The following is a 25,917-nucleotide window of genomic DNA, read 5'->3' as shown; positions in this document are numbered from 1 at the left end:
CGAGATATTTGTGGAAATTTGGGGGATGCTTAATGCACAAGGGCTACTCAAGAAATGTGTATCGAAGCTGCTTGGGATGCTAAAACTAACTAAAAATGTAAACTGGCTATATGTTATATGCTTTGTGTTTTTGCCACTGGCAGCACTGGCTTATGGCCAAGTGGTCTGCAGCACTAGGTATATTGTTTTGCAATTTGCAAGTTCGAATCCCCGATAGCGCGTTTCCTTTCTTTCTTTCTTCTTGTTTCTTCTTTTTTTTAATTTATTTCTTTTTTAGCAATTTTTTCTATACTGAATTCGCGGATTTTGTGCTGTAACGTTCGTTGCTCCACGAGTGAATGCACGGATCTCGTGCAGATTAACACTGACGCACTGGCGAGTTCTCGTTGGCGGGGTGTTGTGAACGAGAACTTGCCAATGAGAATTTCTAGCGGGCACAGTCCCAAATCAGTCCCTTGGCCTGGTGGGAACCATGCCTCTTACGATACAGGCATGAGGCAAGCTCCAAAGGGGGGGAAAATCGCATCGAATTTTAGCGTCTCCCGTGAAGCGTTCGGCCACTGCATACGCCTCGGCTAGTGATTGTTACAATTTACAGTTGACAACATTATACAGCTGACAACAATTTACAGTTGATAATATTATACAAATATTTACAGCTGACATGGCAGAAGTGCATTATGCAAATTGAGAATTGAGATATTGAGAATGCCCAGCCAATGATAACGTTGGATGTCTGATGGAGGCGAAAAGCAAAAACGCCCGTGTATACGAGATTTCGGCGCACGTTAAAGATCCCCAGGTGGTCAAAAGTAATCCGGAGCCCTCCACTTCGACGCGCCTCATTGCGTGCGTTGCGTTGGCGCGATAAACCCTCCAATCAGTCAGTAATGTTGGATGCCAAGCATGTTGTTTCACAGAACCGAAACCGAAACTGGTTTGAATTCTAATCTTTGACATCATCCAATCACGTAGCACCTTGTATGGATGTCACGGCTGTTGTTGGTGCGGCTGCCAACATGGTAATTTTTCTTCTTTCGGGCTTTATAAAATAAATACCGCATTATCAACCGGATAAACAATGAAAAGTGTTTATTTGAGCCAGTCTACGCAGTGGAAGCAAAAACTGGAGCTTGACAAATTAACTTCAGTGTCCCTTTAATGCTGTTTCACAGTGGATGCTAAGTGCCGGTTGCGCTAGGGCTGACCTCGTTTTATATCCAGCTATTTAAGGGAGAAACTTTTGAGCTCTGTATCCTTGCTTGTCTTGTACCTTTGTGCAGTTTTCCTCTGCCAATGGTGCGAGCTCATGGAGTTTAAGTTGAACGGTGCAATACTTCTGGAGAAGCATTGCTTTAACTGCAGTGAAGGAGCAAGGAAATGGCAGCAAAGAAGTATTAAAAGGAACACCACCATCAGTGCAGTCCACTTGAGTGGCACCAACTCGGGTCATGGTTCATTGTAATTCTGAATTGTCTTCTGCTGAATGTCCTCCACCTTTTTGAACCAAAACCTTCAAATTAACATTCTTGGGTGTGTATCTTCCTTTTTCGGTGTTGTGCATTTGTTTCGCTGCATTGCTTGCCACGAAGGAAACCGCATTGATTCCCAGGAGGGGAACCTCGTGGGCCTGGTGCAGTAGACAGTCTGGAACTGGCCGGCCGAGGACATGCGAGGAGGGAAACGCCCGTCACGAGGGCCGTTGCAGGCACCTTCCAGGTGCCTTCTCCCCTGTACTGTTCCCCGGGGTAAGACAATTGCTTCGAACATTTGGTGCTGCTCTTTCAAGCCTTGCCTCTTGACTTCACAGAAATGGCTCTCGAGGGCATGGATGCCCCGTGTACTTTGATTCGAAGTGGTGCCCTCTTGGGAACCCTCCCCATCCCTCCTCCTTTTTCTCCAAAAGACATGTTTGACATAGTTTCTCAATCCCGCATAGAGGAGAGTCTGTCACTGGTGTCTTGTTTTCGAACTTGCATTTCAAATTTCAAAGCAAAACGAGTTTTTCTGGTTCCCACCTTCCTAGCCCATACCTCAAACGGTCGTAATATCTGCTACAGACCAGGTAGAATGATACTGTTAATCTTATTGCACTCCTTGATTTGTGCACAGTTCACTGGTACCTTGTTCAGCTGCATCATTCCAGCAGTTCTTTTACAAAAGCTGTCAAAAAATCAAATATAAGAATCCTAATAAATTTGAATGTAGTCATTTTACACAAAAACAAACTTTATATCTACAATCAGCATGAAAAACCACATATGTCCTCCAATTTTTATCATTAATGCAAAAATAAATTTGGTTTAAAACCAGTGTGACCCCTTAAATAAATGAACCAGGATATGGGAATTAAGCCATTAGCCTCCTGAAAAATGCTAGAACAAAAACACAAGCAAAATAGATCCTTCACAATGAACTACACGCTTGCTATTTCTAGTGATGGTAATTTCCTCTACATAAACAGTCATGGGCACATTACGAGAAAAAAGTAACTCTGTTGCAGTTAGTTACTGTGAAAAAGTAGCAACTTTTTCGTTACTATATAAAACTACGTTATGGATAACAAACCAATCATGGTTTATTTAATAGAAACGTACGAAGATGAGCGGAAAGTCAATTTTGCGTGGTAAAACCCTAGACAAACGGAACCTAAAGGGGGGCACACTCAAGCCCAACAACAACGATCATTGTGTATGCCCAATTTTGTTTCATCAGCTTGTTTTTTGATGCACCCTTCGTGTCATATGTGCCAGGTTCGCGGTGGGCCCCTTGGCTTTAGTCTTTCTTTACAAGGGTAGGCCAGCTTGCTATTTGGAAAAGATCTAGTTGCCAGTTTCTTTTTTTTTTTTTTTTTTTTTTTGCACCTGCTCGACTCGAGGGGAAGGAAAACAAAACTAAGAATCACCTCAAGAGGACCGACCTCTGACCTTGGTCTTCTGTAGGGAAAATAGCCTTACTAGCAGCCTTTTCTCCGAAACTGTGAGGGGAGCCGTGTTGGGGAAAGGCGAGAGCTGGAGAAGATACGAAAAAGTCCGAAAAGTGCAAAGCCTGAACTGTACATCGGTCTTCAACGAGTGTTGCTGTTAGGTTGTTTTCCATGAAAAAGGAAGTAACTAACGGCATTTCCTGTTACAGTTACTGTGTAAAAAAAGTGTTACAGTTACAAGGTACTATAACTTGAAAGTAACTAGTTGCAGTTACAAGGGGCTGAAAAAAGTAACCGGTTACCGGTAAAGCATTACTAGTAACTAGTTACTGCCCAAGACTACCTAAACCCACTAATTAAGTTTGAAAGCAATGAGCTTACTTTCTTCGTTTACTCCTGTTTTCTTTCCATTTCACGCCAATACAGTGTTGATCAGAAGGCTTTTTAACTGTTTTCATTTTTATAATGGCAGCTCATCTACCCGTTCTACCCGTGATGACACATAGAGCGGAAACTTGGCGTTGTACTAAACTGGGAAGTAATCTTAGGTCGGCTCGGTAAGCCATGGATCGAAGGATAAAAGTAATGCTTAGGGCCTGGATTACGGAACTAACTCTAGCAGAAAATATCATAATTCAAATTATGAAAAAGAAATGGACTTCGGGCTGGCCTTGTGGCGAGACGAAATAACACCCACGCACCACTAGGGTAACAGAACGGATAGTATCAAGAGGCGGGTCTGAAAGAAGGGAAAGGCCGTTAACTCGATGGAGAGGTGAAATGAGAAAACTTGGAGGCAAGGAATGGACCCAGGCAGCGCAGGACAGGAATGGGTTCAGGTCAATGGGAGAGGCCTTCATTACACAGTGGATGTAAATAGGCTGATGATGGTGATGCTATTCAAACAAAATCATTAATTGCTTCGTATTTGCGTCGAAACCAAAAATCTCTATTCAAACGCGTCCTAGTTTGTTGCAAGTCTATACGATTTTTTTTTTTTTTTTTTGCAGCATTTTGATGACACTGTGTCGAACTGCAGGGTCTCAACAAGTCTGTGTCATAGCTGCAATAGTCAAAACACTTTCTGCAAAACTTGTTTGAAAAAATGTGGTTTTGCAGCAGACATTACAAGTGCTGCTCCAAACAGCCAGTTCCGTCACTGTGCCTCGTTGCCGAGTGAATGTTCAGTGATTACCATTTGGGCATGTTAAGTGCGTACAGCCAAGACAGCTTTGCTGTGGCCTTTTCACAGTGTGAAGTATGCACGTAGCTTTTTTCTTCAGGTCTCCCACTTGTTTGTGCAGAAATAGGGGTGTGCAAATGCACTTACAGTCCATGCCAACTCCACTCCGTTTACCACAAGTCACTTCTGAAACCTTGAACTGCTGGAGCATCCAACACTTAAAACATGCCAGAAAACCACGTTCCAAGATGAAGTGGACCGTGTGCTTGCTTCTGCCGTAGGGGCCCCTGCCAGACGAGCACCCCGACCGGCCAAGGGCACCCGGACTCCGAATCCAGCTGTCTGGGCAACAGTCCTCTCCGGCCAGTGGAGGCAGTGCTGCCACCCCTGCCTACGCCCGACTTTGCCCGTTTTGGCAGGGTTTGGCAGGGCTACTGGCCGTCCAAGCGCCCTTTTGCCAGTGCGGGTGAGTCGTCAGCTGGGATGAAATTGGGGCCTGCTCCACTTCTGCTAGCCCTTCATTCGGCTGCGTGGATGCCGTGAGAAGGAGTACAACCTCGTCGCAGCCAAATTGAAAAGGAAGCTGAAGCAACTTTGTTACATTTTTTTTTTTTTTTTTTCACATCTACCATTTAATTGATGAGTTCGCTACATTCATTAGTTCTGTTGTCCATTTTAGCCTACAAAGAGCATCCCTCTTGGCACTGTGATTGCCTCTTGTCATTAGCGTCCTTCATAAAAACATTCACTGAGTGGCTCGAAAATAGTTGAAAACTTTGATCATGCAAATGAAATAAGCATTTGATTGTTTGAACTTTGTTTTTTATGTCTGAAGGCAAAAGTATTGAAACAGCATGTGCATATTGTTAAACAAAAATCCTGCCCTTTCTTTTTCTTGGTCATTTTGTGCATGGTCATTTGTAATAACCGGAGTTCTTCGGCCTCATTAAAATAGGCTGAATGGAATGTTTGGGTCAAATATAGCAGCAGTTACATGTCTTCTTATATTGAAATGACCTATAATGAAGTAATGAGACATACTTTGTAATATCTATTATTCAGTGCAAATTAAGACACTGTTTACGTGAAAAGAATTCCTGCTTCCCTGTCTGTATACCATTATTATCACTAAGTTTAATCATAGTGCGGTATTTTTACTTGCACTATTAGTCCAGTTTAACCTCGATGTAACGATGTCGGTAAAATTCGTAATTTACTTTGTTACATTGAAATTTCGCTACATTGAAATTCGCGATTATAATGAAGTGTTCATCCCGTGAAGCGTTTCCTGCAAAAGAAAAAGTGGCGCGCATACACAGCTGGCGCACTGTTTCTGTTTCTATCGGAGCTTAATCGTCTACGCGGGCATCAGCGTGAACCGCATGGAGCGTTTTTTCCCCGCAAAAATGCACCCCGTAAGCTGCAGGCGCTTTGACGCAGTCGCGGAGACCACCCGCGCGACGAGGGTAGCTCCAGCGACCGCTTCTAACTGCTCGCCTGAAACGCAACTCGAGGGGCAAACGATAGGGGCATGCGAGAAAAACGTGGATAACGTGGGCGAAATTTTCACTGCAAAACATCATACTCGCCGCTTACGACAGCGCCCATAAAATATCCTTCGCGGGGGTAAGCCTAATCGTCTCTGGCGAGGGCAGCCGGCATCCCCGAGCGCTTCGAAGCTCCCGCCATAGGGTGCGCGCCTACCCATTGGCAAAACCATTGCCGCGTGCAGCGCAAGTCACTCAGCGCTGAGGCAGAAGCCGCTGCTGGCGTGCAATTGCGGACGCGGTGTGAAAAAAAAACGTGCGCGCAAGGCTTATAAAGATTCACAAATGCTTGCTGGAACGATGACACCTAACAAACATGAGCGAACTCGAATGAAGGGTAAAGCGGCGGCATGCGGTGGTGGTGCCCCCGCCAGAGGAGAGGCGATTAGGCTTACCACCACGGAGGATATTTCATGGGCGCTTTCGTAAGCGGCGCGTATGACGTTTTACAGTGAAAATTTCGCCCACGTTATCCGCTTTTTATTCTCGTTTGCCCCTCTCGTTTGCCCCACGAGTTGTGTTTCAGCGAGCGGTTCGAAGCGGTCGTAGGAGCTACCCACATCGCGCTGGTGGTCTCCACGGCTGTGTCAGCGCGCCTGTGGCTTGCGGGGCGCGTTTTGCGTTTTTGCAGGGAGAAAACTCTCCACGTGGTTTACGCTGATGCCCGCGTCGATGATTAAGCTCCGACAGAAACAGAAACAGTGCGCCAGCCGTGTATGCACTCCACGCAGTTTGTAGGCAAAGAGCTTGCTGCCTCCGCGTCATTGGGCGGCCCGTGTCGCCGTTCGCGTTTTATTGAGACCCCATTTTGGCGCCTCCGTCTCCCAAAATCTACCTCTACAACTTAAATTTCATGCCTAGTTCTCCGTGAAACTTCACTACATTGAAATTCCGGCAAATGGGACTTCATTACGCAGAGGGGGAAACTACATGGTGTGCACACACTTAAAGTTACAGGAAATTCCGCGATTCGTTACATCGAGGATTTCGTTACATTGAAGTTGGTTGCATCGAGGTTTAACTGTATATTAATACTATGGTTGTTCCTATCAAGTGTGTGAAAGTTATTGCTAGTCATTTCTGCCACTTTTTTTTTTTATGTGTACAGGGCATAACCTTCTTAATACTGTGCATTTGGCCCACCGCAGTGGCTCAGTGGCAACGGCATTGTGCTGCTGAGCCCAAGAATGCAGGTTTGATCCCGGCCACAGTGGCTGTTTTTTTGATGGAGGCGAAAAGCAACAATGCCCGTGTGTTCGAGATTTAGGCACGTGTTAAAGATCCCCGGGTGGTCAAGATTACTCCGGAGCCCTATTACTCCGGAACTCTACTCCGGAGCAGTATGCATTAAATACAACGTGGTATTCATTCTAAGGTAGAAAGGCCAACTGCAATGAAATTTTCGGCTTTTTAACTGCTCTATTTTATGGTAGCATTACCTTAAAAATTGCTACCTGCAAAATTTGGAGGCCGAAATATGGTTCGCTGCGTCGTAAACGAAGATTAAAAACGCTCTTTCCAAACCGAAACTGGAAAAAAAGGGCGGCCATTACGGACGGCCGGGAGTGATGTTACCCGGGAATCGAGTGGGCGCAGCCGGCGGATTCTCCCACGGCCGCCTGTGAGAAGACAGCGTGCATTCGATGTGTTTCGGGTCGTCCGTTTCTTCACGTTTAAAACATGCGTGAAACGAAGTTGGGAAATTCGTGCAACCATTATTGCTTCGCTGTGAGTGGCTGAGAGGCGCCTGCAGTCGCCCGGTAATGTGTAAACAAAGGCACCGCGAGGCGTCGTGGCAAAGCTGGGAGCTAGGGAATCGGCGCACAAAAGGCAGTGTTGAGCGCTAGATGAACACCGGCACAGCCAATATCCAATCAAATCAAAGTTTATTTCACTCACAGTTACATCGAAGTGAAAAAAGGTACATCGAAGGGGCAAGGAAAAGCTGCAAGCGGCAGCTTGACAGGGCCTTTGCCCCCGTCCAGCAATGAACGGAGTGTGCGCTAAAAGGGTATTTGTATAAAACGCTCCATAAAACTAAACTATCCTGTGTTTCTGAGAGAGAAAAAAAAAAAACTACCGTAAGAGGAAGGCGTGGAAACATGCCGGCTAGCATGTAAGAATTCGGTTTCAGCGCATTATCAAAGTTCAAATCCAGAATTTTATTAGTTTTGTTTACACAGGCAGTTTTATTTGTTAGCAAGATGCCTGCGCTAAATGTTTAGATAATGGTGCCATGTATTGACAAAAGCACTGCAGTGTCTTCGCTGGCATTGTGAAATACTGACCTTTCCCGAGACAGTGCTGCCAAATGTGCCCCCTTTTTCATTTTTTTTTTCTAACTGGCAAGAGAAATGTTGCAAACAGAGCCTAGTATTTATTTGTTTTTCGACAAAGTTGTTTGAACTCAATCGATCCCGTGCAGTTCGCCGCGTGCCGTACTTGTTTGCACTTCGACTGGCAACGACAACAGCGTATTGTCTTGCGTCAGCCGTTCTGCGTATTGCGCACTCATAGAGATGCCCGGCCGCGAGCTTGCAGTGCGCCTCACGGCTGCCGTAGTCGTTTGCGCGCCGACGCACCGACCATCCGGCCAACAGCGTATCGCCTCGCGTAGGCCGTTCACGCGTCTCGCGTGCTCGTCTAGTCGGCCCCGAGCCTGCTGCCACCGTCGCGACCACGAAATCGGCTGGTGTGCAACAGCTGTACTCGCTCGCTGACGGTGTACTGCCTCTCGTAGACCGGCCCCGGCACTCGTCGAATTTGCTCTTTGTCTCAGCAACCCATAGCTTCTTCAGCTTCTCGCATTATGGAAATGCGGGAAAACAATTATTCATGCAAGAGGCATGAATTACACTGTTACTCGCATGGGGCCACACGTAAAAGGTCTACTGAGGGGAGGCGACGACCGCACGGGAGTCCTGACTGGCACGTCGCATCCGGAAGTTCACCGCAGTGGCGACAAGTTGTGGCGACATTCCGCTAGGTGCTGCGTCGGCTGAAGTGGTGTGTTTTCGAACGGTTTTAATAAAAAAAAAAGCTGCACGTTTATGGAGTTTAAAATTAGGTCACAAGAGACTTTAGTGGTGCATACCACGCGTTGAAGCAGAATTTGGGGCAGGTAAATTTTCGTTGCAGTTGGCCTTTAAATGTAGGTCAGGTAAGGCCCTTACCTCACCTCACAGGTAGGGTAAGGACCTTACCTGTAAGGTGAGGTCCTTACCTCTGGTTCGTTTTTGCTTTTGGGCCTATTGTTATTGGGTCCAGTTAGTTTTGTTTCAGGCGGCATTTCCTCACTTTTTCCATTGCCTGTAGACTCCGCTTCCCAGGAGTCGTCGCTCCATGGGCCTCACTCAGCCAGCAGCGGAAGTGCAGTTGCCGTGCCCCTGCCAGACTCCCCGCCGCATTACAGTAAGCTCGCCTTGTGCCTTTGCAGGCTTTGCCCGCCTGTCTTGAGAGCGACCAGTTTTCAATGCACTCTGCTGTTTGCTGGGCATGCAACAACGTGGGTATGCCAGAAGGAAAGCAACCTTCTAGGAGGAAGCTTATTTACTAAACTGGTGAAATGGAAACTTGTTTGAGCACCACGGCCGCTGGACTGAAACAGCCTCATAGTGGTTGGCTCTCCTGTTAACATCGCGATTATTGAGGAAAATTTCTAAATCCTGCTGGGTGGAACTGTTTCCATTGAATCAGCGTAACTCGTCTTTGCTAGCTTATCTGCAAAGTCCAATGATCAGAGCTGAGGGATAAGTATTTAAACTACCGTATTTTCTGGTCTATAAGTCGCACCTTTGTATAAGTCGCACCCCCCTCAAAATGACAGTTTTTCCGAAAAAAAAAAAAAACAACGTATATATAAGTCGCACCGGTGTATAAGACGCACCGGTGTACAAGACGCACTTGTTAATTAGGTAAACTCAGTGAATCAGATCGTTAGAAAGAGCGGCGAAAGTACATGGTTTTTGCGGCCGCTGCCTATCAACGCATCGCCTGGTGAGGAGGGCTAGACACGTGCATCTCCCGTCCAAAGTCTTGACAGAACAAAGTTCTCAAAAATGGTTTATTGATACACACAGATGGCATGTACTTACAAACGGCGTTAGGCAAAACCATCGAAGTCTTCTTCCTCCGACTCGCTAACAAACAATTCAGCAACTTCAAGTGGGAGTTCTGCCAGCACATCGCTATCACCCTCCGACTCACTGATATCTTTTTCGCCAACATCGTCACCACTCGCGGAACGGATCATTCCGGCCTTTATGAACCCGGCTACAACTGCTTTTGTAGAAATGGAGTCCCAAGAGTCGGAGACCCATTTGGCCACCTCTCCAAACGTCGCGTGTCTCTTGCGTGCTGTCGTAAAAAAAAGGTGTCATGGCGGACGGAAGTGACGCGACCGGAAGCGGCCTGAAAATCGATACTTATCAGCAAACTGTCATTTTAAAAATTAGCAGCACGTTTACCTCCTTCAGAGTAACTCTGTGATAATTTATAAGCTGCATTTTATTTTTGCTACCCAGTTTGATATTACTTTGAATATATTCTGAACTGTAGTTACTGCGTATGGCAGAAAGTGGCGCGCGGTTGTCGCAGGCCATTATCATTGTTTTCGACTGGAATAAACTGCTAATTCTTTGATTTAATGTCCTGAAGCGACATATGGGCTATGAGAAACACAGTAGCGGTGGGCTTCGGATTCATTTTGACCATAGAGCTGTGTCTCCTAACGTGCGCTGCCCACGCGTGGCCACCGCGAACCGGAATACAGTTAAACCTCGATGTAACGAACTTCAATGAAACGAAACCCTCGATGTAACGAACCACGGAATTTTTTGTAACTTCAAGTGTATCCACACCATGTATTTTCACCCTCTGTGTAACGAAGTCCCGTTTGCCGGAATTTCAATGTAACGAAGTTTCATGGAGAACGAGGCACGATATTTAAGTTGTAAAAGTAGATTTTGGGAGACGCAAGCGCCGAAATGGGGTCCCGATAAAACGCGAACGGCGACACGGGTCGCCCAATGCCGCGGATGCAGCGAGCCACGGAGTCTTTGATTAAGTCCCTTGCCTACAAACTGCGTGGCGTGCATACACGGCTGGCGCACTGTTTCTGTCGGAGCTTAATCGTCTACGGCTTAATCGGCATCAGCGTGAACCGCACGCAGCGTTTTCTCCCTGCAAAAACGCAAAACGCGCCCCGCAAGCCACAGGCGCGCTGACGCAGCCGCGGAGACCACCCGCGCGATGCGGGTAGCTCCAGCGACCGCTTCTAACCTCTCGCTGAAACGCAACTCGAGGGGCATATGAGAGGGGTGTGCGAGAAAAAAAGCGGATAACGTGGGCGAAATTTTCATTGTAAAACGTGACACGCGCCGCTTACGAAAGCGCCCATCAAATATCCTCCGCGGTGGTAAGCCTAATCGCCACTGGCGTTGCCGCCGCCGCCGCCGCAAGCCGCCGCTTTGCACTTCGTTCGAGTTCGCTCATGCTTGTTGGGTTTCGTTGTCCCAGCAAGCATTTGTGAATCTTTATGAGCCTTGCACGTGCATTTTTTTCTTTTTTTTCACACCGGCGTCCGCGATTGCGTGCCGGCGGCGGGAAGTGACTCGCGCTGCGCGCAGCAGTGGGAGGAGCCTGACCAGTTTCGCCAATGGGGAGGCGCGCACCCTATGGCGGGAGCTTCGAAGCGCTCGGGGATGCCGGCTGGCTAGACGATAAGGCCGTCGCGAAGGGTATTTGATGGGCGCTCTCGTAAGCGGCGCGTATGACGTTTTACAGTGAAAATTTCGCCCACGTTATCCGCTTTTTTTTCTCGCATACCCCTCTCGTTTGCCCCTCGAGTTGCGTTTCAGCGAGCGGTTAGAATCGGTCGCTGGAGCTACCCGCATCGCGCGAGTGGTCTCCGTGGCTGCGTCAGCGCGCCTGTGGCTTGCGGGGCGCGTTTTTTCGGGAAGAAAACGCTCCATGCGAATCACGCTGATGCCCGCGTAGACGATTAAGCACCGATAGAAACAGAAACAGTGCGCCAGCCGTGTATGCGCGCCACGTTTTCTTTTTCAGGAAACGCTTCACGGGATGAACACTTCATTATAACCGCGAATTTCAATGTAGCGAAATTTCAATGTAACGAAGTAAATTACGAATTTTACCGACTTCGTTACATCGAGGTTTAACTGTACTTCCATACATAAGTCGCACCGGTGGATAAGACGCACCAACGAAAATTTCAGAAAAAAACTGCGACCTATACACCGGAAAATACGGTACATTTGCTTTATGTAAGGTCCTTTTATGAATCCAGATGACAACTGCCTAGCCTCTAAGGCTGTGCACCAAGCACTGGGTGCCAACAATCGCATCACGCAGGCTGAAATAAAGTGGCTGTTTTTTTTTTTTATTATTAACTTCCCTTTTTATAACCTGGTTATTCAGGAAAAGCCGTATGAAGCTTTGGTGCATCCTTTATGCAGTGCACAACAAAGCAAGGTTACAGATTTCTCAACCTTAAAATTGTAGTTTGTGAGGTGCTGGCTTTGGAGTTAGCCAACGTTGCCATTTCTGAAGTGCGATGCAATGCGAGGGCATGATAGAGCAGCCATTTATGCTTCAAGTGGTGGAAAGACTTGCAGTCAAACCCCAAAAAAACGACATCCGACGAGTACGAAACTCCCACAGCAACGAAATATTTCCCCATCCCTACCGAACATCCATAGCAGTCCATGTATCTCGTATCACCTGGCAACAAAATGTTTTTGGACAGTGATATGAAATTTGCTGCAAGTTCACTCGCCATTTTATCTGCCAATTTGAAGCTAACAGTGTGCAAAAAATGCTCAAATGCATTTTTGGCGGGCTTGAATTGTGTAAACGTCTGCCTCAGCCCTCTTGCATGGCCACCGCCATTTTTGTTTACAAAAGACTGTGCTGCATGCGGCCGTGGAGGCAGCCTCGCAGAGACTACCACGAAGAGACACAATTTTTTTTCAAGGTAGGGTGCCTCGATGTAGACGGACAAGCATCAAGGCACCATAGGTCACTGGCGGGGACTCGTGGCACGGCGGCATGGCTTGGGCTTGGGCTACACCAGCCGGCTACCACTGAGCAGCGTGCGTTTGTTGTGTGTGGCGATAAGCACGTTTGCTCTCGATAAGATGGCCGTACCAGCCCAAAAGCCGTTTTTATTGCTACAATATAAAGCAGCCATCATTGCCCAAGTCGGTGGCCCAAGTGTAGGAAGGGGGGATAGTGCCAACGATTGTGGAACAGTGTGCAACTCTCTCTACTACGCATGTGCGCAGTACAAAACAGTAATGGCTGCGGCCTTTCCAGCTGTACCAATTCAGCCATTTAGGCAACTGTGTTCTCCGCTACTCTTTCGGGCACTTGTATTTCGCACAACTGTATCTGACGGTTCGGGGTGGTAGCCAGCACTGCTCTGACAACACGGGGTGGAGGGGACCTTCTTTTTGACCCCTGGGTTATGACTTGAGCGCCTACAGCCTGTCATCCTGCTAATGTTCACCTTTTAATTAAAGAACTAATAATGCTCACATTTTTTCTAATTTTTGCGCTGCTGTATCCACAAAGGTGTATCAGGCACAATAAAGCCATTCACTAGTCCTTTCTGGGCTCTGTAGCTACACTCAAACCTCGTTACAACGAAGTTGAAGGGGAGCCACAATTATTTTGTTATATTCATTATTTCGTTATATCAATTATAACAGTTTACGGCAATGTATGTTCAGTTGGTACACAACTATACGCATGCAAAAAAGGAAACTGCCTCGCGGTCGACTGTACTGCTACGCGACCACGTATGCAGAGGAAATTGAATAGAAGACGAGTATTTTGCTTGCTCAATGTGCACACTGCCTACGGTATTTTCCGGTCTACAAGTTGCACCTTTATATAAGTCACGCCCCCCTCAAAATGAGTTTTTCCAAAAAGAAAACATATAAGTCATATAAACATATAAAATATATAACATATAAAATATATAAGACGCACTTGTTAATTAGGCAAACTCGTAGTGAATCATATCGTTAGAAAGTGCGGTGAAAGTACCTGGTTGCGGCGGCCACCGCCTATGAACGCATCCCCCGGTAAGGATGGCTAGACACGTGCATATACCGTCCAAAGTCTAGACAGAGCTTTTCAAAAATGGTTTATTGATACACACAGATGGCATGTACAGTGGGGTCCACTGTTAAAGGGAAACGGCGAGCGCGTGGCCACTGCACTCCGCGAAGCGCCGGCGCCGAGAAGTGGCGAGAATCGGAGACAGCCGGCACATGCGCACTGACCGCATGGGGCCGGATAATCCGCTCTGTCGTCGGCTACGGCCCTTCGCCCAGCTGCTCACATCCTACGATTGCGAAAGTGGAGCGCCGTAGCAGACGACAGAGCGGCTTCTCTGGCCCCATGCGGTCAGTGTGCATGTGCCGGCTGTCTCCGATTCTCGCCACTTCTTGGCGCCGGCGCTTCGCGGAGCGCAGTGGCCACGCGCTCGCCGTTTCCCTTTAACAGTGGACCCCACTGTACTTACAGATGGCTTTTAGGCAAAACCATTGAAGTCTTCCTCCGACTCGCTAACAAATAACAGTTCAGCAACTTCAAGTGGGTGTTCTGCCGGTGCATCGCTGTCGTCCTCAGACTCACTGATGTCTTCTTCGCCAACATCGTCAGCACTCGCGGACCGGATTACTCCGGCCTTTATCAACCCGGCTGCAACTGTTTTTGTAGAAATGGAGTCCCAAGAGTCGGAGAGCCATTTGGCCACCTCTCCAAACATCTCGCGTCTCTTGTGTGCTGTCGTAAATCATCGCAACAAAGGTGTCATGGCAGACGGAAGTGACACGAACAGAAGTGGCCCGAAAATCGAAACTTATCAGCAAGCTGTCATTTTAAAAATTGGCAGCATGTTTACCTCCTTCAGAGTAACTCTCTGTAATAATTTATGAACTGCATTTTGTTTTCGCAACCCAGTTTGACGTTACTTTGAATTTATTCTGAACTGTAGTTACTGCGCATGGCCAAAAGTGGCGCGAGGTTGTCGCAGGCCATTATCATTGTTTTTGACTAGAAAAAGCTGCAAATTCCTTGGTTTTAACGCCCCGAAGCGACTTATGGGCTATGAGACACGCTGTGGCGGTGGGCTTTGGATTCATTTAGACCATAGAGCTGTCTCAACGTATGCTGGCCACGCATGGCTGCCACGAACCGGATTTATTCCATACATAAGTCGCACCGGTGGATAAGATGCACCAACAAAAATTTCAGAAAAAAACCGCGACTTATACACCGGAAAATACGGTAGTTTATTGCCCGCTAGACACAGCTGGAAAAAAGTCCGTGATTCTCCTTTCTTTCGGACATCACAAGTGAAAGACTTCCTTTTCAGTGGTGACCAACGCGTTGATGCCGTTTTCGCCGTCGCCATGGGCACCGGAGAAATGACGCAGGTCAACCGCTTCGAGTGCGTGCGACATACGGCACTGGCACGTCGAACGTGAGGGCATGGTAGACCACGGCGTCTTTTTCGTTGCTTGCGTCAGTTTGTCCGGTGACATCTGCGACAATAGCACGTCGGCATTGACGTTAAGAGTCGTGCTCCTTGCTCCACCCCGCTGACTGAGCAAGGAGGATGGCTCGCTCGGCCGTACATGTCAACGCGGGAGTTTTAAAACTGCGGCGCCGAACGAGTGTGGAACTCCGCAAAGCACCTCACGCACCACGGAGGGTTTTTTGTTGAAAGGGGAGGCTAATATTGTTCATTATATCCATTGTCAGGCATATTTTACTTCGTTACGAGGTTTCAAATGCATGGTTCTCTATGGAGATTTCAAGGGAATTTCATTTGCTTCGTCGTAACCTGTTACGTTGTGAGGTTTGAGTGCAACTAAAACCGAAAAGTATATGTACAGATTTTCACCATACGCAGTTTTTTCTCATTGGATAGGGTATGAATGTTCGGTCATTTCTGTAGATACAGTAAATCCTTGTTGCAAGAGTTACTGTTACAAGGGACAATTGGTTATAAAAGACACCTGAATGAAAACGGTTTGGTTGGTTTTCCAATGATCACCATGTTAGCAACTTCGCATACAAGAGACCTTGGTTACAAGATACAAGTTTCTTGGGTCCCTTGAGTGTCTGTTTTAATGAGGTTTTACTGTATATTTAATGAAGCTACAGAAATAAATGAACAACTTTATTGTGCCGAATACACCTTTGTGAAAAACTTGAAGAAATTTAAGCTTTATTAGTAAGATTCCAATTAGTAATGCACAGCTTCAAATGCCCCAGATCAGATATCTATACACTGATTTCTGTTTTGACTGTCGTTGTCAACTGTACTTGTTCACCAAGCTTGATCACTTTTGGTGCTTGGTCAGCTCGCTCACAATTCAAGGAGGGGGTTTAGGCTTGGTGCAGGCCACACCTGACCCACGCTATCCGTGTCCACCTTCTACAGCAGAAGCAGGCCCGTCGACCAGCGGCAGTCCGGATTTCGTCAGGCCACCTATGGTCACTCGGAGGCGGAGGCGTGGTGGGCGCCCAACCCTTGCGACCCCTCCTGATCACTCTATGCTCAGGTATGTGGGCCTTGGAGCTTTGGTCGGCTCCTGCTAGGCAGATTTTGGAGCAGTAGCACCTGGGCAGAACTGCTGTGCTGTTGTATTTAAATTGACACTGAAGGGATTTGTAAACATTGTGGGATTACTCGCGCTCTGGAGTCCCTAGGCGTTGTTTTGACCACTCTGGCTGAGTTTACAGTAGAATCTCTATGATCCAAATCTTGCGGGACCGCTAAAAATATTCGTATCATCCGAAATTTGTATTAACCAACACAAACCCAAAAATTGAGCACTAAAAATTTTTTTTCGTTTTTTTTTTTCTTTTACTTTCGTGTAAAGAAATCCGCGATGTTTTTCTGCTTTTTTTTTTTTTTTCCCCCCAACCTCCATGTCGCCAAGCGTGTAAAACTCCGCATCATCTCCTTTCTGGAGCACGTAAAACTTCGCCCTTGTCTCCTCGCTTGCGGTACCCAAGCTCGCTACACGCCACAACAGTCAAGGTGTGGACCGCATGGCGCATTTTTGCATGCGATTCGTGCGCGTTGGCATTGCGCGCGTGTGGGAGGAGCCTGACGACTTGCACCAATGGGGATGCGCGCGCCTCATGGCGGCAGTTGCGAAGCGCTCAAGACAGCCGGCCATGGAGTATTCTTTCCTCCATGCAGCCAGGGGACCCCGCTGGAGATGTTTAGGCTTACCACCCCGGAAGATATTTTGTGGGCGCTTTCACTAACGGCATGGATGTTTTATAGTACCGTTTTCGCGCACATTATGAGCTCCTTTACCACACAAGTGACTTCGTGTGTGCCTTAAAGAGCGGTTAGAAGCGGTCACTCGAGCGGCCCGCAGCACTTCGCAGCCGAAGCCGCCACCATGTTGCCGCCGCCGGCCATGCCGCGGGCAGCGTGCGAGTGCTTCCATGGGGTGTCAGTGTGCCTGTGGCATGCGTGGTGCGTTTTCGCGAGCAGAAAACAGCCCAGCCGTTCCAGAAAAGTGACAAAGATGGGAGGCAGGTCCCATACGTCGCCGTCGCTTGCTCGCTCGGCAGTCCGGCTCCGCCGGGCCGCGCAGTTCCTTATGTAATAGCCGAATTTTTTTCCCATTGCAAACAATGCAATTTCGCCGGGACAAATTCGTATCATCCCGAAATTCGTATTGCCCAGAATTGTATCACTGAGATGCAACTTTATTTAGTGAAAATATCAATATGAAAGTGCTGTTCTCGATGTCTTTTTCCTGTGTGACGCTTACTTTGGCAGGTTAGGCAATTTGTTTGCTCAGTTATAACTAAGTAACAACAAGGTTTCTACACAAAAGAATGTGGCTTTAGTTTTAGTTTGTAGACTATCAAGTTTAGTAGGTCTATGAAGTCAAAGTAGCTTTACACAAGTGCACAGGACTTTACTGACTCCGTTTCTTTGAAGCTGTGAGCTGCATATGCCTGTGAGACTGGTACCCTGCTCGAATCCCGCTACAACAAACTCCGCTTCAACGAAATTTCCACTGCAATGAAAGATTTCCAATTCCCTATCAGTTAGCCGTAGAAGTCAATGCAACAAAGTCCTCGCCACAACGAACCGTTTGTCTGACTTGCTTTCGCTTCAACAGTTAGCTCATTGAGGCTAGGTTTCAACATTTTCTTTACAATAAAATAAGCATAGCGCCAGCTATCTAACTTTTTATACATTCAGGACACGTAGTTTCACCAAAAACATGCACCGCGTGCCCACACCGTCACCCAGAACGAAAACAAACTTAGTTGGCTGCCTTTGTTTGCCAGTGATAACGATGCGGCTGGCCGTCTTTACATGAGGCGCAGGCCCTGTTTGCCAAGCTGTAGCTACAGCCAATCTGTATCCACTTGAAATTGCGCAAATGTGCTCTGCTGCTGGTGCGGCGCCGTCATGTATGCGTTGTAAGCGGCCGTCCTTGCAGTTTTCGTTCTACAATTCCTCAAAGTCAAAAGCAAAAATGTTTTCATGTTTAGTCTTGAACCCACATCATCCTATCTTAGTCACGAGCGCAGTCGCGTTAAATACAAGCGTGCGCGGCTTGCCTGCCACGATCGGTTGCTGCGGTGCCCAGTCAGAGGATAGGAAAACAGCACCCCTCCTGCCACAAGCAAGAGTGGAGGGGGGGGGGGGGGGCTTCCGTGGCCTAGCAGCTATCTGCAAGTAATCAGCTCGGTGGACACACCTTGTTGTTCAGAAATACGTTTTGCACATGCATTTCTTCACCCCCCCGCCCTCTCCATAACACTGTCTTTCCGTACGGGTAAAAAACATAACCATTGGAATGTTCGTTATCTGGACAAAGACGATGTTATTGCACGTCACTTCTTTTTCTAAACATTTTATTATGCTGCCAAAGATGCGGAAATATACGGGGCTGTTTTCATTGCCCTTCCGTGGTGTGTTGGGGTAGATTTCGCCTGTACGGATCTTCGCTTCAACGAAATTTTTTGCACGTCCTGTCAATTTCTTTGTAGCGGGATTTGTCTGTAGTAGAAAATCTAGGGCGATCACTTCTTTTGCCTAAGGGACACAGTCACTAGTCGTAAGATATTGGTGGGTTGAGGGACGCTTGCTGCACAAGTGTTATTCAAGAAATACTTGTCTAAGCTGCTCAAAATCGTGAAACAAAAAAAATGTATAATGGCCAAGTGGTTTGAATCACTATATGTACTGTATTCTAGTTAGCAGGTGCAAACTTCGATCGCATGCGCTTTTTTTGTTTTCTTTTTATTTGGGTAATGTTTTCTGTACTTCATTCTCCATTTTGGGCTGCAACATTCATTGCTCCACGAGCCAGTTGGCAGACTCTGGCAGTTGGCAGACTCTGGCAGTTGGCAGAGTTGAGGCAGGTGGCAGGCCAGTGCCACCTGCCTCGCTCGCCACGCACATCGTCGTCCTCACACTATGGTCATCGGTGTGTGTTCTGGGATCTCCGCGCTCGACCTGGGCTCGCTACGAGCCTGTCGCTCTTTGCGAGATTTTCCTAATACAGTCGAATCCCGCTACAACGAAATTGACGGGACGTGCAAAAAATTTCGTTGAAGCGAAAATTCGTTGAGGCGAAATCTGCCCCAACACACCACGGAAAGGCCAGAAAAATAGCCCCGTGCGTTTCCGCAACATTGGCAGCATAATACAATGTTTAGAAAAAGGAGTGACGCGCAATAACTCATGTTTATTCGGATAACAAACATACCAATGGTTATGTTTTTTCACCACCCAAAGAACGCGTTACGGAGGGGGGTGAAGATATGCAGGCGCAAAACGTAGCGCTGTACAACAAGGCGTGCCCACCGAGCTGATTACTTGCAGATAGCTGCTAGGCCTTGGGAAGCCCCCCTCTCGCTTGTGGCAGGAGCAGTGCCGTTATCTTATCCTCTGACAGGGCACGGCAGCTACTGACCTTGGCAGGCAAGACGCGCGCGCTTGCATTTAACAGGACCGCGCGCTCGCGACTAAGATAGGATGACTAGGCTTCAAGACCAAACGCGCAAACATGATTTTCGCTCTTGGCTATGAAGAATGGTAGAAGGAAAATGGCAAGGACAGCTGCTCACAATGCATACATGACGGCACCGCGCCAGCAGCGTAGCACATTCATGCAATTTCAACTGGATATGGATTGGCTGTAGCTCTGGGGCTCCGCCTTGGCGAAGCGGGCCTGCGCCTCGTGTAAAGACGGCCAGCCACATCGTTATCACCATCAAGCAATGGCGTGCGCCTATGAGTTATACGAGTTATTTTTTGTTTTGTTTTGGGTGGCGGTGTGGTCGCAACGCGCATTTTCGGTGAAACTAAGCGTCCTGAATGTATAAAAAGTTACAGATAGCTGGCGCTATGCTTATTTTATTGTCAAATAGTTGTTCAAACCCAGCCCAAATCATCGAAAATTTCGTTGAAGCGAAAGCAAGCCTGACAAATGGTTCGTTGTGGCGAGGACTTTGTTGCATTGACTTCTATGGCTAGCTGACGGGGAATTGGAAATATTTCGTTGAAGCGGAAATTTCGTTGAAGCGGCGTTCGTTGTAGCGGGGTTCGACTGTAAACCGGTTCTCAACGCTTGCGGGCACAGTGTCTAATCAGCAGACTGTCGACCTGGTGCGAACCATGTGGGGACCACGGGTGTCCCCATGCTTTGCTCAGAGCTAGGTCGTCACTGCCGACGGGGCCGCTGCCTTCAGTGGCAAGGAGCGCGCAGTCTCGCGGGCTCAAGTCCGAGACGAGATGCGTGTACTCCCCCACAGGCCGACGTGCCGGCCTGCTTGTGCCTGCATGCGGACACCCTCCTCTTTCCCTGTTCTACCTTTTAAAAATGTATTGTCACGAAGCCAAAGATGACGCAGTTGCCTTGAATGAAAACTAGGGGTGTGCGAATATTCGAAACTTTGAATATTCGATTCGAATTTTTTGGTATTCGATTCGATTCGAACGACACTTTTATTGTTCGAAATATTCGAACCACCCAAAACTTAAAAAAAAAAAAAAAATTCAGAGCGTGTCTGTATCGGTGTTTATTTACAGTGGACTCTCGATGATACGATTCTGGGGGTGCGAATTTCGGGATGATACGAATTTCCGAGAAGTCCCGGCGAAATTGCATCGTTTGCAATGGGAAAAATTTCGGCTGTTACGAACGGACCTGCGCTGCCCGGGGCCGGTGGAAGATACGAACGAGCCGGCGAGGCACCCGACTGCCGAACGAGCAAGTGACGGCTCTCACTCCCCTGTTTGTCACTCTTTCTCCAGAAACGGCCGGGCTGTTGTTTTCTGCTCGCGAAAACGCTCTGCGCACGCCCAACGCGCTGACACCGCCGCGAAACAACCCCCACACTGCGCGCGGCGCGGCCGGCGGCGTCAACATGGCGTCGGCTCCAGCCGCGAAGTGGCGCGGGCGCTCGAGCGACCGCTTCTAACCACTCTTTAAAATGCGGCTCAAGAGAGACACGAAGTGGCTTGTGCGGTAAAGGAGCTGATAATGCTTGCGAAAACGGTACTATAAAACATCATCCGCGCCGCTAGTGAAAGCGCCCACAAAATATTTGTCGGGGTGCTAAGCCTAACCATCTCCGGCGGAGCCAAGCCGGCTGTCTCGATTTCATCGCAAGTAGTCAGGCTCCTCCATTCTGCCGCGCGCGTCGTGCGTCATTTTCTGACCGAGGTAGGCGCTACCGCGGGAGCGAAATCGTCGATGTGGGCGTGAAAATACAGCGCTCGCAGAGCCGAGGCGAGCGAATCGCGTGCAAAAACACACCATGCGGTTCACGCTTAGCTGTTGCGGCGTGTAGCTGGTGTAGCGAGCTTGGTACAGCGAGTGAGGAGACAAGCGTGAAACTTTACGTGCTCAAGAAAGGACTGCTTTGCGACACGGGGGTTAAAAAATAAAAAAAAGCAGAAGAAATCACGAATTTCTTCACGCGAAAGTAGGAAAAGAAATAAACGAAAACTTTTTTCAGCGCTAAATTTTTTGGTCTGCGTTGGTTCATACGAATTTCGGATGATACGAATATTTTTCGCAGTCCCGCGAGATTAGTATCATCAAGATTTCACTGTATCAGCGCGCGGCAATGTGCACGGGCTCGGGCATGCCAGCTACTAGTGTCTCAAGTGAGCGGCTGTTTTCGGTATCTGGTAAAGTGGTGACGAGCAGGAGGTTGTCACTGCTCCCCGAACATGTCGAGCAGTTAACCTTTCTCCATGTTAACATTTAAGTGAGTGCAGACCTTAACCTGTTGAGTGCAATGGTATTGTGTATACGTAATTCCTAATTTTACTTTGTGTGATTTGTTGTGCAATAAAGTTGCAGTTTTTGTGTCTCTAGATGGTGAAAACATTAATTTTACAAAAAAAATAAGTATTCGTATTCGAAAAATATTCGATTCGATTCGAACTTCGTTTTTATTATTCGAATTCGCTTCGAAATTAAAAAATTGATATTCGCACACCCCTAATGAAAACACATTTATTGGAGTGAACTTGTGCTCCCCTTACAACTCAAAGAATACACAGGCGGCGAAGCAGCAGTCAACACAGTGACGTGTGCGGGCGAGCGTCGGCGATTCGGATACTGCGGCGTCTGCTCTTCAGCGCGAGTGTTTCTCGAACCGTCGATTTACATTCACAACATTGCAGATCAAATTCATGCAGATCATGTAGATTATTCTAGGCTAGTGACGTCAGCGCAAAACGCTGTCCGTATTGGAATGAGATAATCCGTGCGGCATAAAAATAAAGAATGGAACACTTGCTTCGCTTGGGACACAGATAACACAGCCGGGCGTGGCCGGGCAGCAAAAACAAAACATAAACAAACAAACAAACCCAATGCCTAGTTCGCGGCAGTATTCCTGCAATTTTCGCGGTAATATAACTTCCCAAAGGTTATGTTTCTGTTCTAGTCTCCTTCCTGGTTAGCGTGTACACTGCCTCCCGCCCTCGCCTTCGCCTTCTACAGTTAAACCTCGATATAACGAAGTCGTACTTGGGGCCGCAAATTTCGTTAAATCGAGAATTTCGTAAAATCGAGGTTTCGATTTTACAGTTAATTTAACCAGTTATTGGGGTTTTAACACTTTGGCCTTCTCCAGGCAACAACTGCTATGTAGTTACTTTTCCAATTAAAGCGAAATTTGTACTAAAACTGGCCGCGAAACACTTGGGCAATGGAATTCGGATAGCCGACGGTAGTTCATGTGTCATCGTAAAACCGGTGCTTTTTCCGCAACGCCTCATTAAATATGATAGCAGACTAGGTTTCCACTTTTTCTTTTTTCATTTTGGTCATTTTTCGTGTACGTGTGGCAGTCAATTGAACCCGCGTCCATGTCCCGTGAACTTCACCCCGCCGAGGTGCTCGTTCGAAGTTACGCCTCTTTTCGTCCATTCAGTGGTAGGCTTAGGCGCGGCGGGCCAACAGCGGAAGGATGCTATGAAACTTTCGAAAGACTTTTTCCATGTACAAGGGCTCCGCAGTATGGGCGCGTGATTCAACCACAACACTCGAGATAAAACCATGATTGCGAGTTGAGCGGAGTACACGCGGACCGCTTCACTGTGTGGAGCAGCGCTTACGTGATCCGGAAAGCGGAAAGCTTACATTAAAAATCTTCCGGCCAAATTCGATTAAGCAATTACTTTTATGCCCACTGAGCCCTTACGAAACTGATTTCTCCGCACCGCAGCTGTCTAATGAACGCTGGTGAAACGAAGATGACCACGTTCAAAGAGAGCAATTTATTGCCACCAGCACTCGATGTTCAAGCCGTAGTGAAGAAGTCCGTAAGCAGTGCTTGGCGTTTCTTGACCAGGGCGGGCTTTACGTGACGCTCGTATGCTGACAGCGCTAACAAGGTCTTAAACATTCGTGTGCACCTGCGTGCCTCCGCAGAACATCGATGGCATCCATCACACTTCGGTGGCTGTCAGTTTCACCGAGCTTCCTCAGGCTCTTGTTCGGAACACTTTTCTTTCTCTTGGAGTGCTCATGCTGCTTACAAGACTCACCTAACGATGCACGAACAAAATATTAATTTGGTTATCAGCGAGCACAACCTAGCGCAGCAGCACCGTGAGCAATGACGCGTAGAAAAAAAAAGCTTAAAGTAGGCTTCGGTAGCCTAAGCATAGAGGGCGCTGGCGTAGGCAACGATGGAGACTTCAAAATAGTGGCTGCACTATTAAACCGTCTATGACCGCTAGCGGTTTGTGCAGCTTCGTTCTTCGCTTTTAATTGTTGTTAACCGTAGATTTCACCGCTTTTCTTTCATTTTAGCCTTCAAGAGTCAATTTGAGTACTGAATTTTTTCAATGTAGGGCCTGAGAGGCAAAATAAAACGTGCCTCGACCGGAATTTCGTTCTTCCTTTCTTGCCGTGACTTCGTTAAATCGAAAGCGCCGCACAAAATTACTTTGTAAAATCGAGACAAAAATACATGCATTTAGCAAAATTTTGTTAGAAAACTTGAAAAAATTCGTTATATCGCGAATTTCGTTAAATCGAGGTTCGTTATATCGAGGTTCAACTGTATACCATACAAATAAAATAAGCATTGTATGCTCACAATATTAAACGGGTCTCAGAACTGCTGAAAGCTTAGGTTTCAGCACTCCTAAGGTTTCTTTAAGAGTTATACTCCCAGGCCGCACGGCGAAAATGCAAAATACGCAAGCGTTTCTCATGGTTTATAATGTGAATGTGCTTTGGTGTGCATTTCTTGTGGTATTCCAAAAACCTCAAACCTGCCGCGGTGGCTCAGTGGCTAAGGCGTCGTACTGCTGAGCACGAGGATGCGGGTTCGATTCCTGGCCATGGCTGCTGCTTTTCTGATTGAGGCGAAAAGCGAAAACGCCCGTGTGTTTCAGATTTCGGCGCACGTTAAAGATCCCGGGGTGGTCAAAATATTCCGGAGCCCTCCACTACGGCACTCCTTATCACCTGCATTGCTCTGGCACATTAAACCCTACAGTCAATCAATCAAAACCTCAAAAACTGATATTAGTTGCTCCAAAAAGCTCCAAAATTCGCTTTTCAATGCTCTAAACTGCTCCAAATTGTTCTTCAGGAGTGGCATCACTGGGAGCGCGCTGGAATTGAGTAAACATGGTAGTTCAGTGACTGGGCCCGGTTTGAAAGTCTGCGTGCATGCGGTCCTCGCTGAGGTATCGAAGCGATCGATGGTTTCCACCTCCTGGTCCAGGTTCACAGGGTTGCTGGCATCCTCCCCTGCCGACATGCTGCCACATGGTGATTTTCATGGGCAGGAGGAGGAGAAGGAGGAGAAGGAGGAAAGTGAGGGTTCCCTGGCCTCCTCCCCCTGGTACCTGTTCTCGGAGCCCTCGCAGCATAGTCCTGCCCTAGACCAGTCTCCGTTGCCGGCCAAGTCTCCTCCGAGCGAACCAGCTGATGAAGCAGAAGGGCCAAGCAATGCAGGTCAGTTTTTTTCTCTTATTAAGTGGATATTTCTGCTTGTCTTGAGTATGGGATAAGGTGCGGGACTGTGATATTCACTTAAAATTTTATTTTTTTCTGTAATCTGACACTGCCTAATGGACCTTTTTTGAGTAGCGATCTGCACATGCGCGGCTGCTGGTCCGGCATTCTTGGCAGGCACGTCCTACAAGGGTGCCCCTCAGCTTTCTGCTTGGGGAGCAGCTATGCTGGCTAGCGCTTCGCGTTTTTATTTTTTTCTTCTGATAGGTCAAGGTGGGCTCGTACGTACACACAAAAAAGGCTTTCTATGGAAAGGGACAAAGACGTTTGAGGCTGACCACGCTGCAAGCACACGCTGCAAGCTCACGCCTGCCAGTGAAGTAGTTAGGGGTGAAGAAGTAGTGAAGAAGTAGTGAAGAAGTAGTGAAGAAGGGTGAAGAAGTAGTGAAAGGGGCGCTTTCACCACATCAGATTAGTCGCAAGAACATGCGCCTGCTACCGTGACACCCATGTGAAAGGTATGGGTGACAGGTGGGTGCAAGGGGTACTGCAGGACCGGGATATTTTGTGCACAAGTTCTCCGAAAGCACTATTTTCTTGGGCGCGTGCCTTACTGCCACTTTTAGTTTGTCGTGGCGGCCGCTAGGAGGGCCAGTACTGGAAAAAGGTCCATTGGGATTTAAAAGCTGCAGCAAACATATCAGGAGTACTGTCCAGTGTCCCGCTCTGTTTTTATGC

General features: G+C 47.6%; 1 protein-coding gene across 3 annotated transcripts in view; it reads left to right on the top strand.

Moving 5' to 3' along the window:
• Positions 1 to 25,917, top strand: part of LOC144161486 (uncharacterized) — a 78,169-nt gene that overhangs the window by 22,099 nt on the left and 30,153 nt on the right. For all 3 annotated transcript variants that reach the window (XM_077692148.1, XM_077692147.1, XM_077692146.1), the window contains exons 8-12: positions 1,613 to 1,748; positions 4,391 to 4,575; positions 8,972 to 9,067; positions 16,137 to 16,257; positions 24,947 to 25,179. In XM_077692148.1, the coding sequence (XP_077548274.1) occupies positions 1,613 to 1,748; positions 4,391 to 4,575; positions 8,972 to 9,067; positions 16,137 to 16,257; positions 24,947 to 25,179 (771 nt within the window). The remainder of the gene's footprint in view (positions 1 to 1,612; positions 1,749 to 4,390; positions 4,576 to 8,971; positions 9,068 to 16,136; positions 16,258 to 24,946; positions 25,180 to 25,917) is intronic.

Source organism: Haemaphysalis longicornis, unplaced genomic scaffold, assembly GCF_048455015.1.
Source record: "Haemaphysalis longicornis isolate Haplotype H1 unplaced genomic scaffold, Haemaphysalis longicornis Haplotype H1 scaffold_117, whole genome shotgun sequence".
Lineage (NCBI taxonomy): Eukaryota > Metazoa > Arthropoda > Arachnida > Ixodida > Ixodidae > Haemaphysalis > Haemaphysalis longicornis.
The sequence above is the reverse complement of the archived record's forward strand: the minus strand, read 5'-3'. Positions and strand labels throughout refer to the sequence as shown.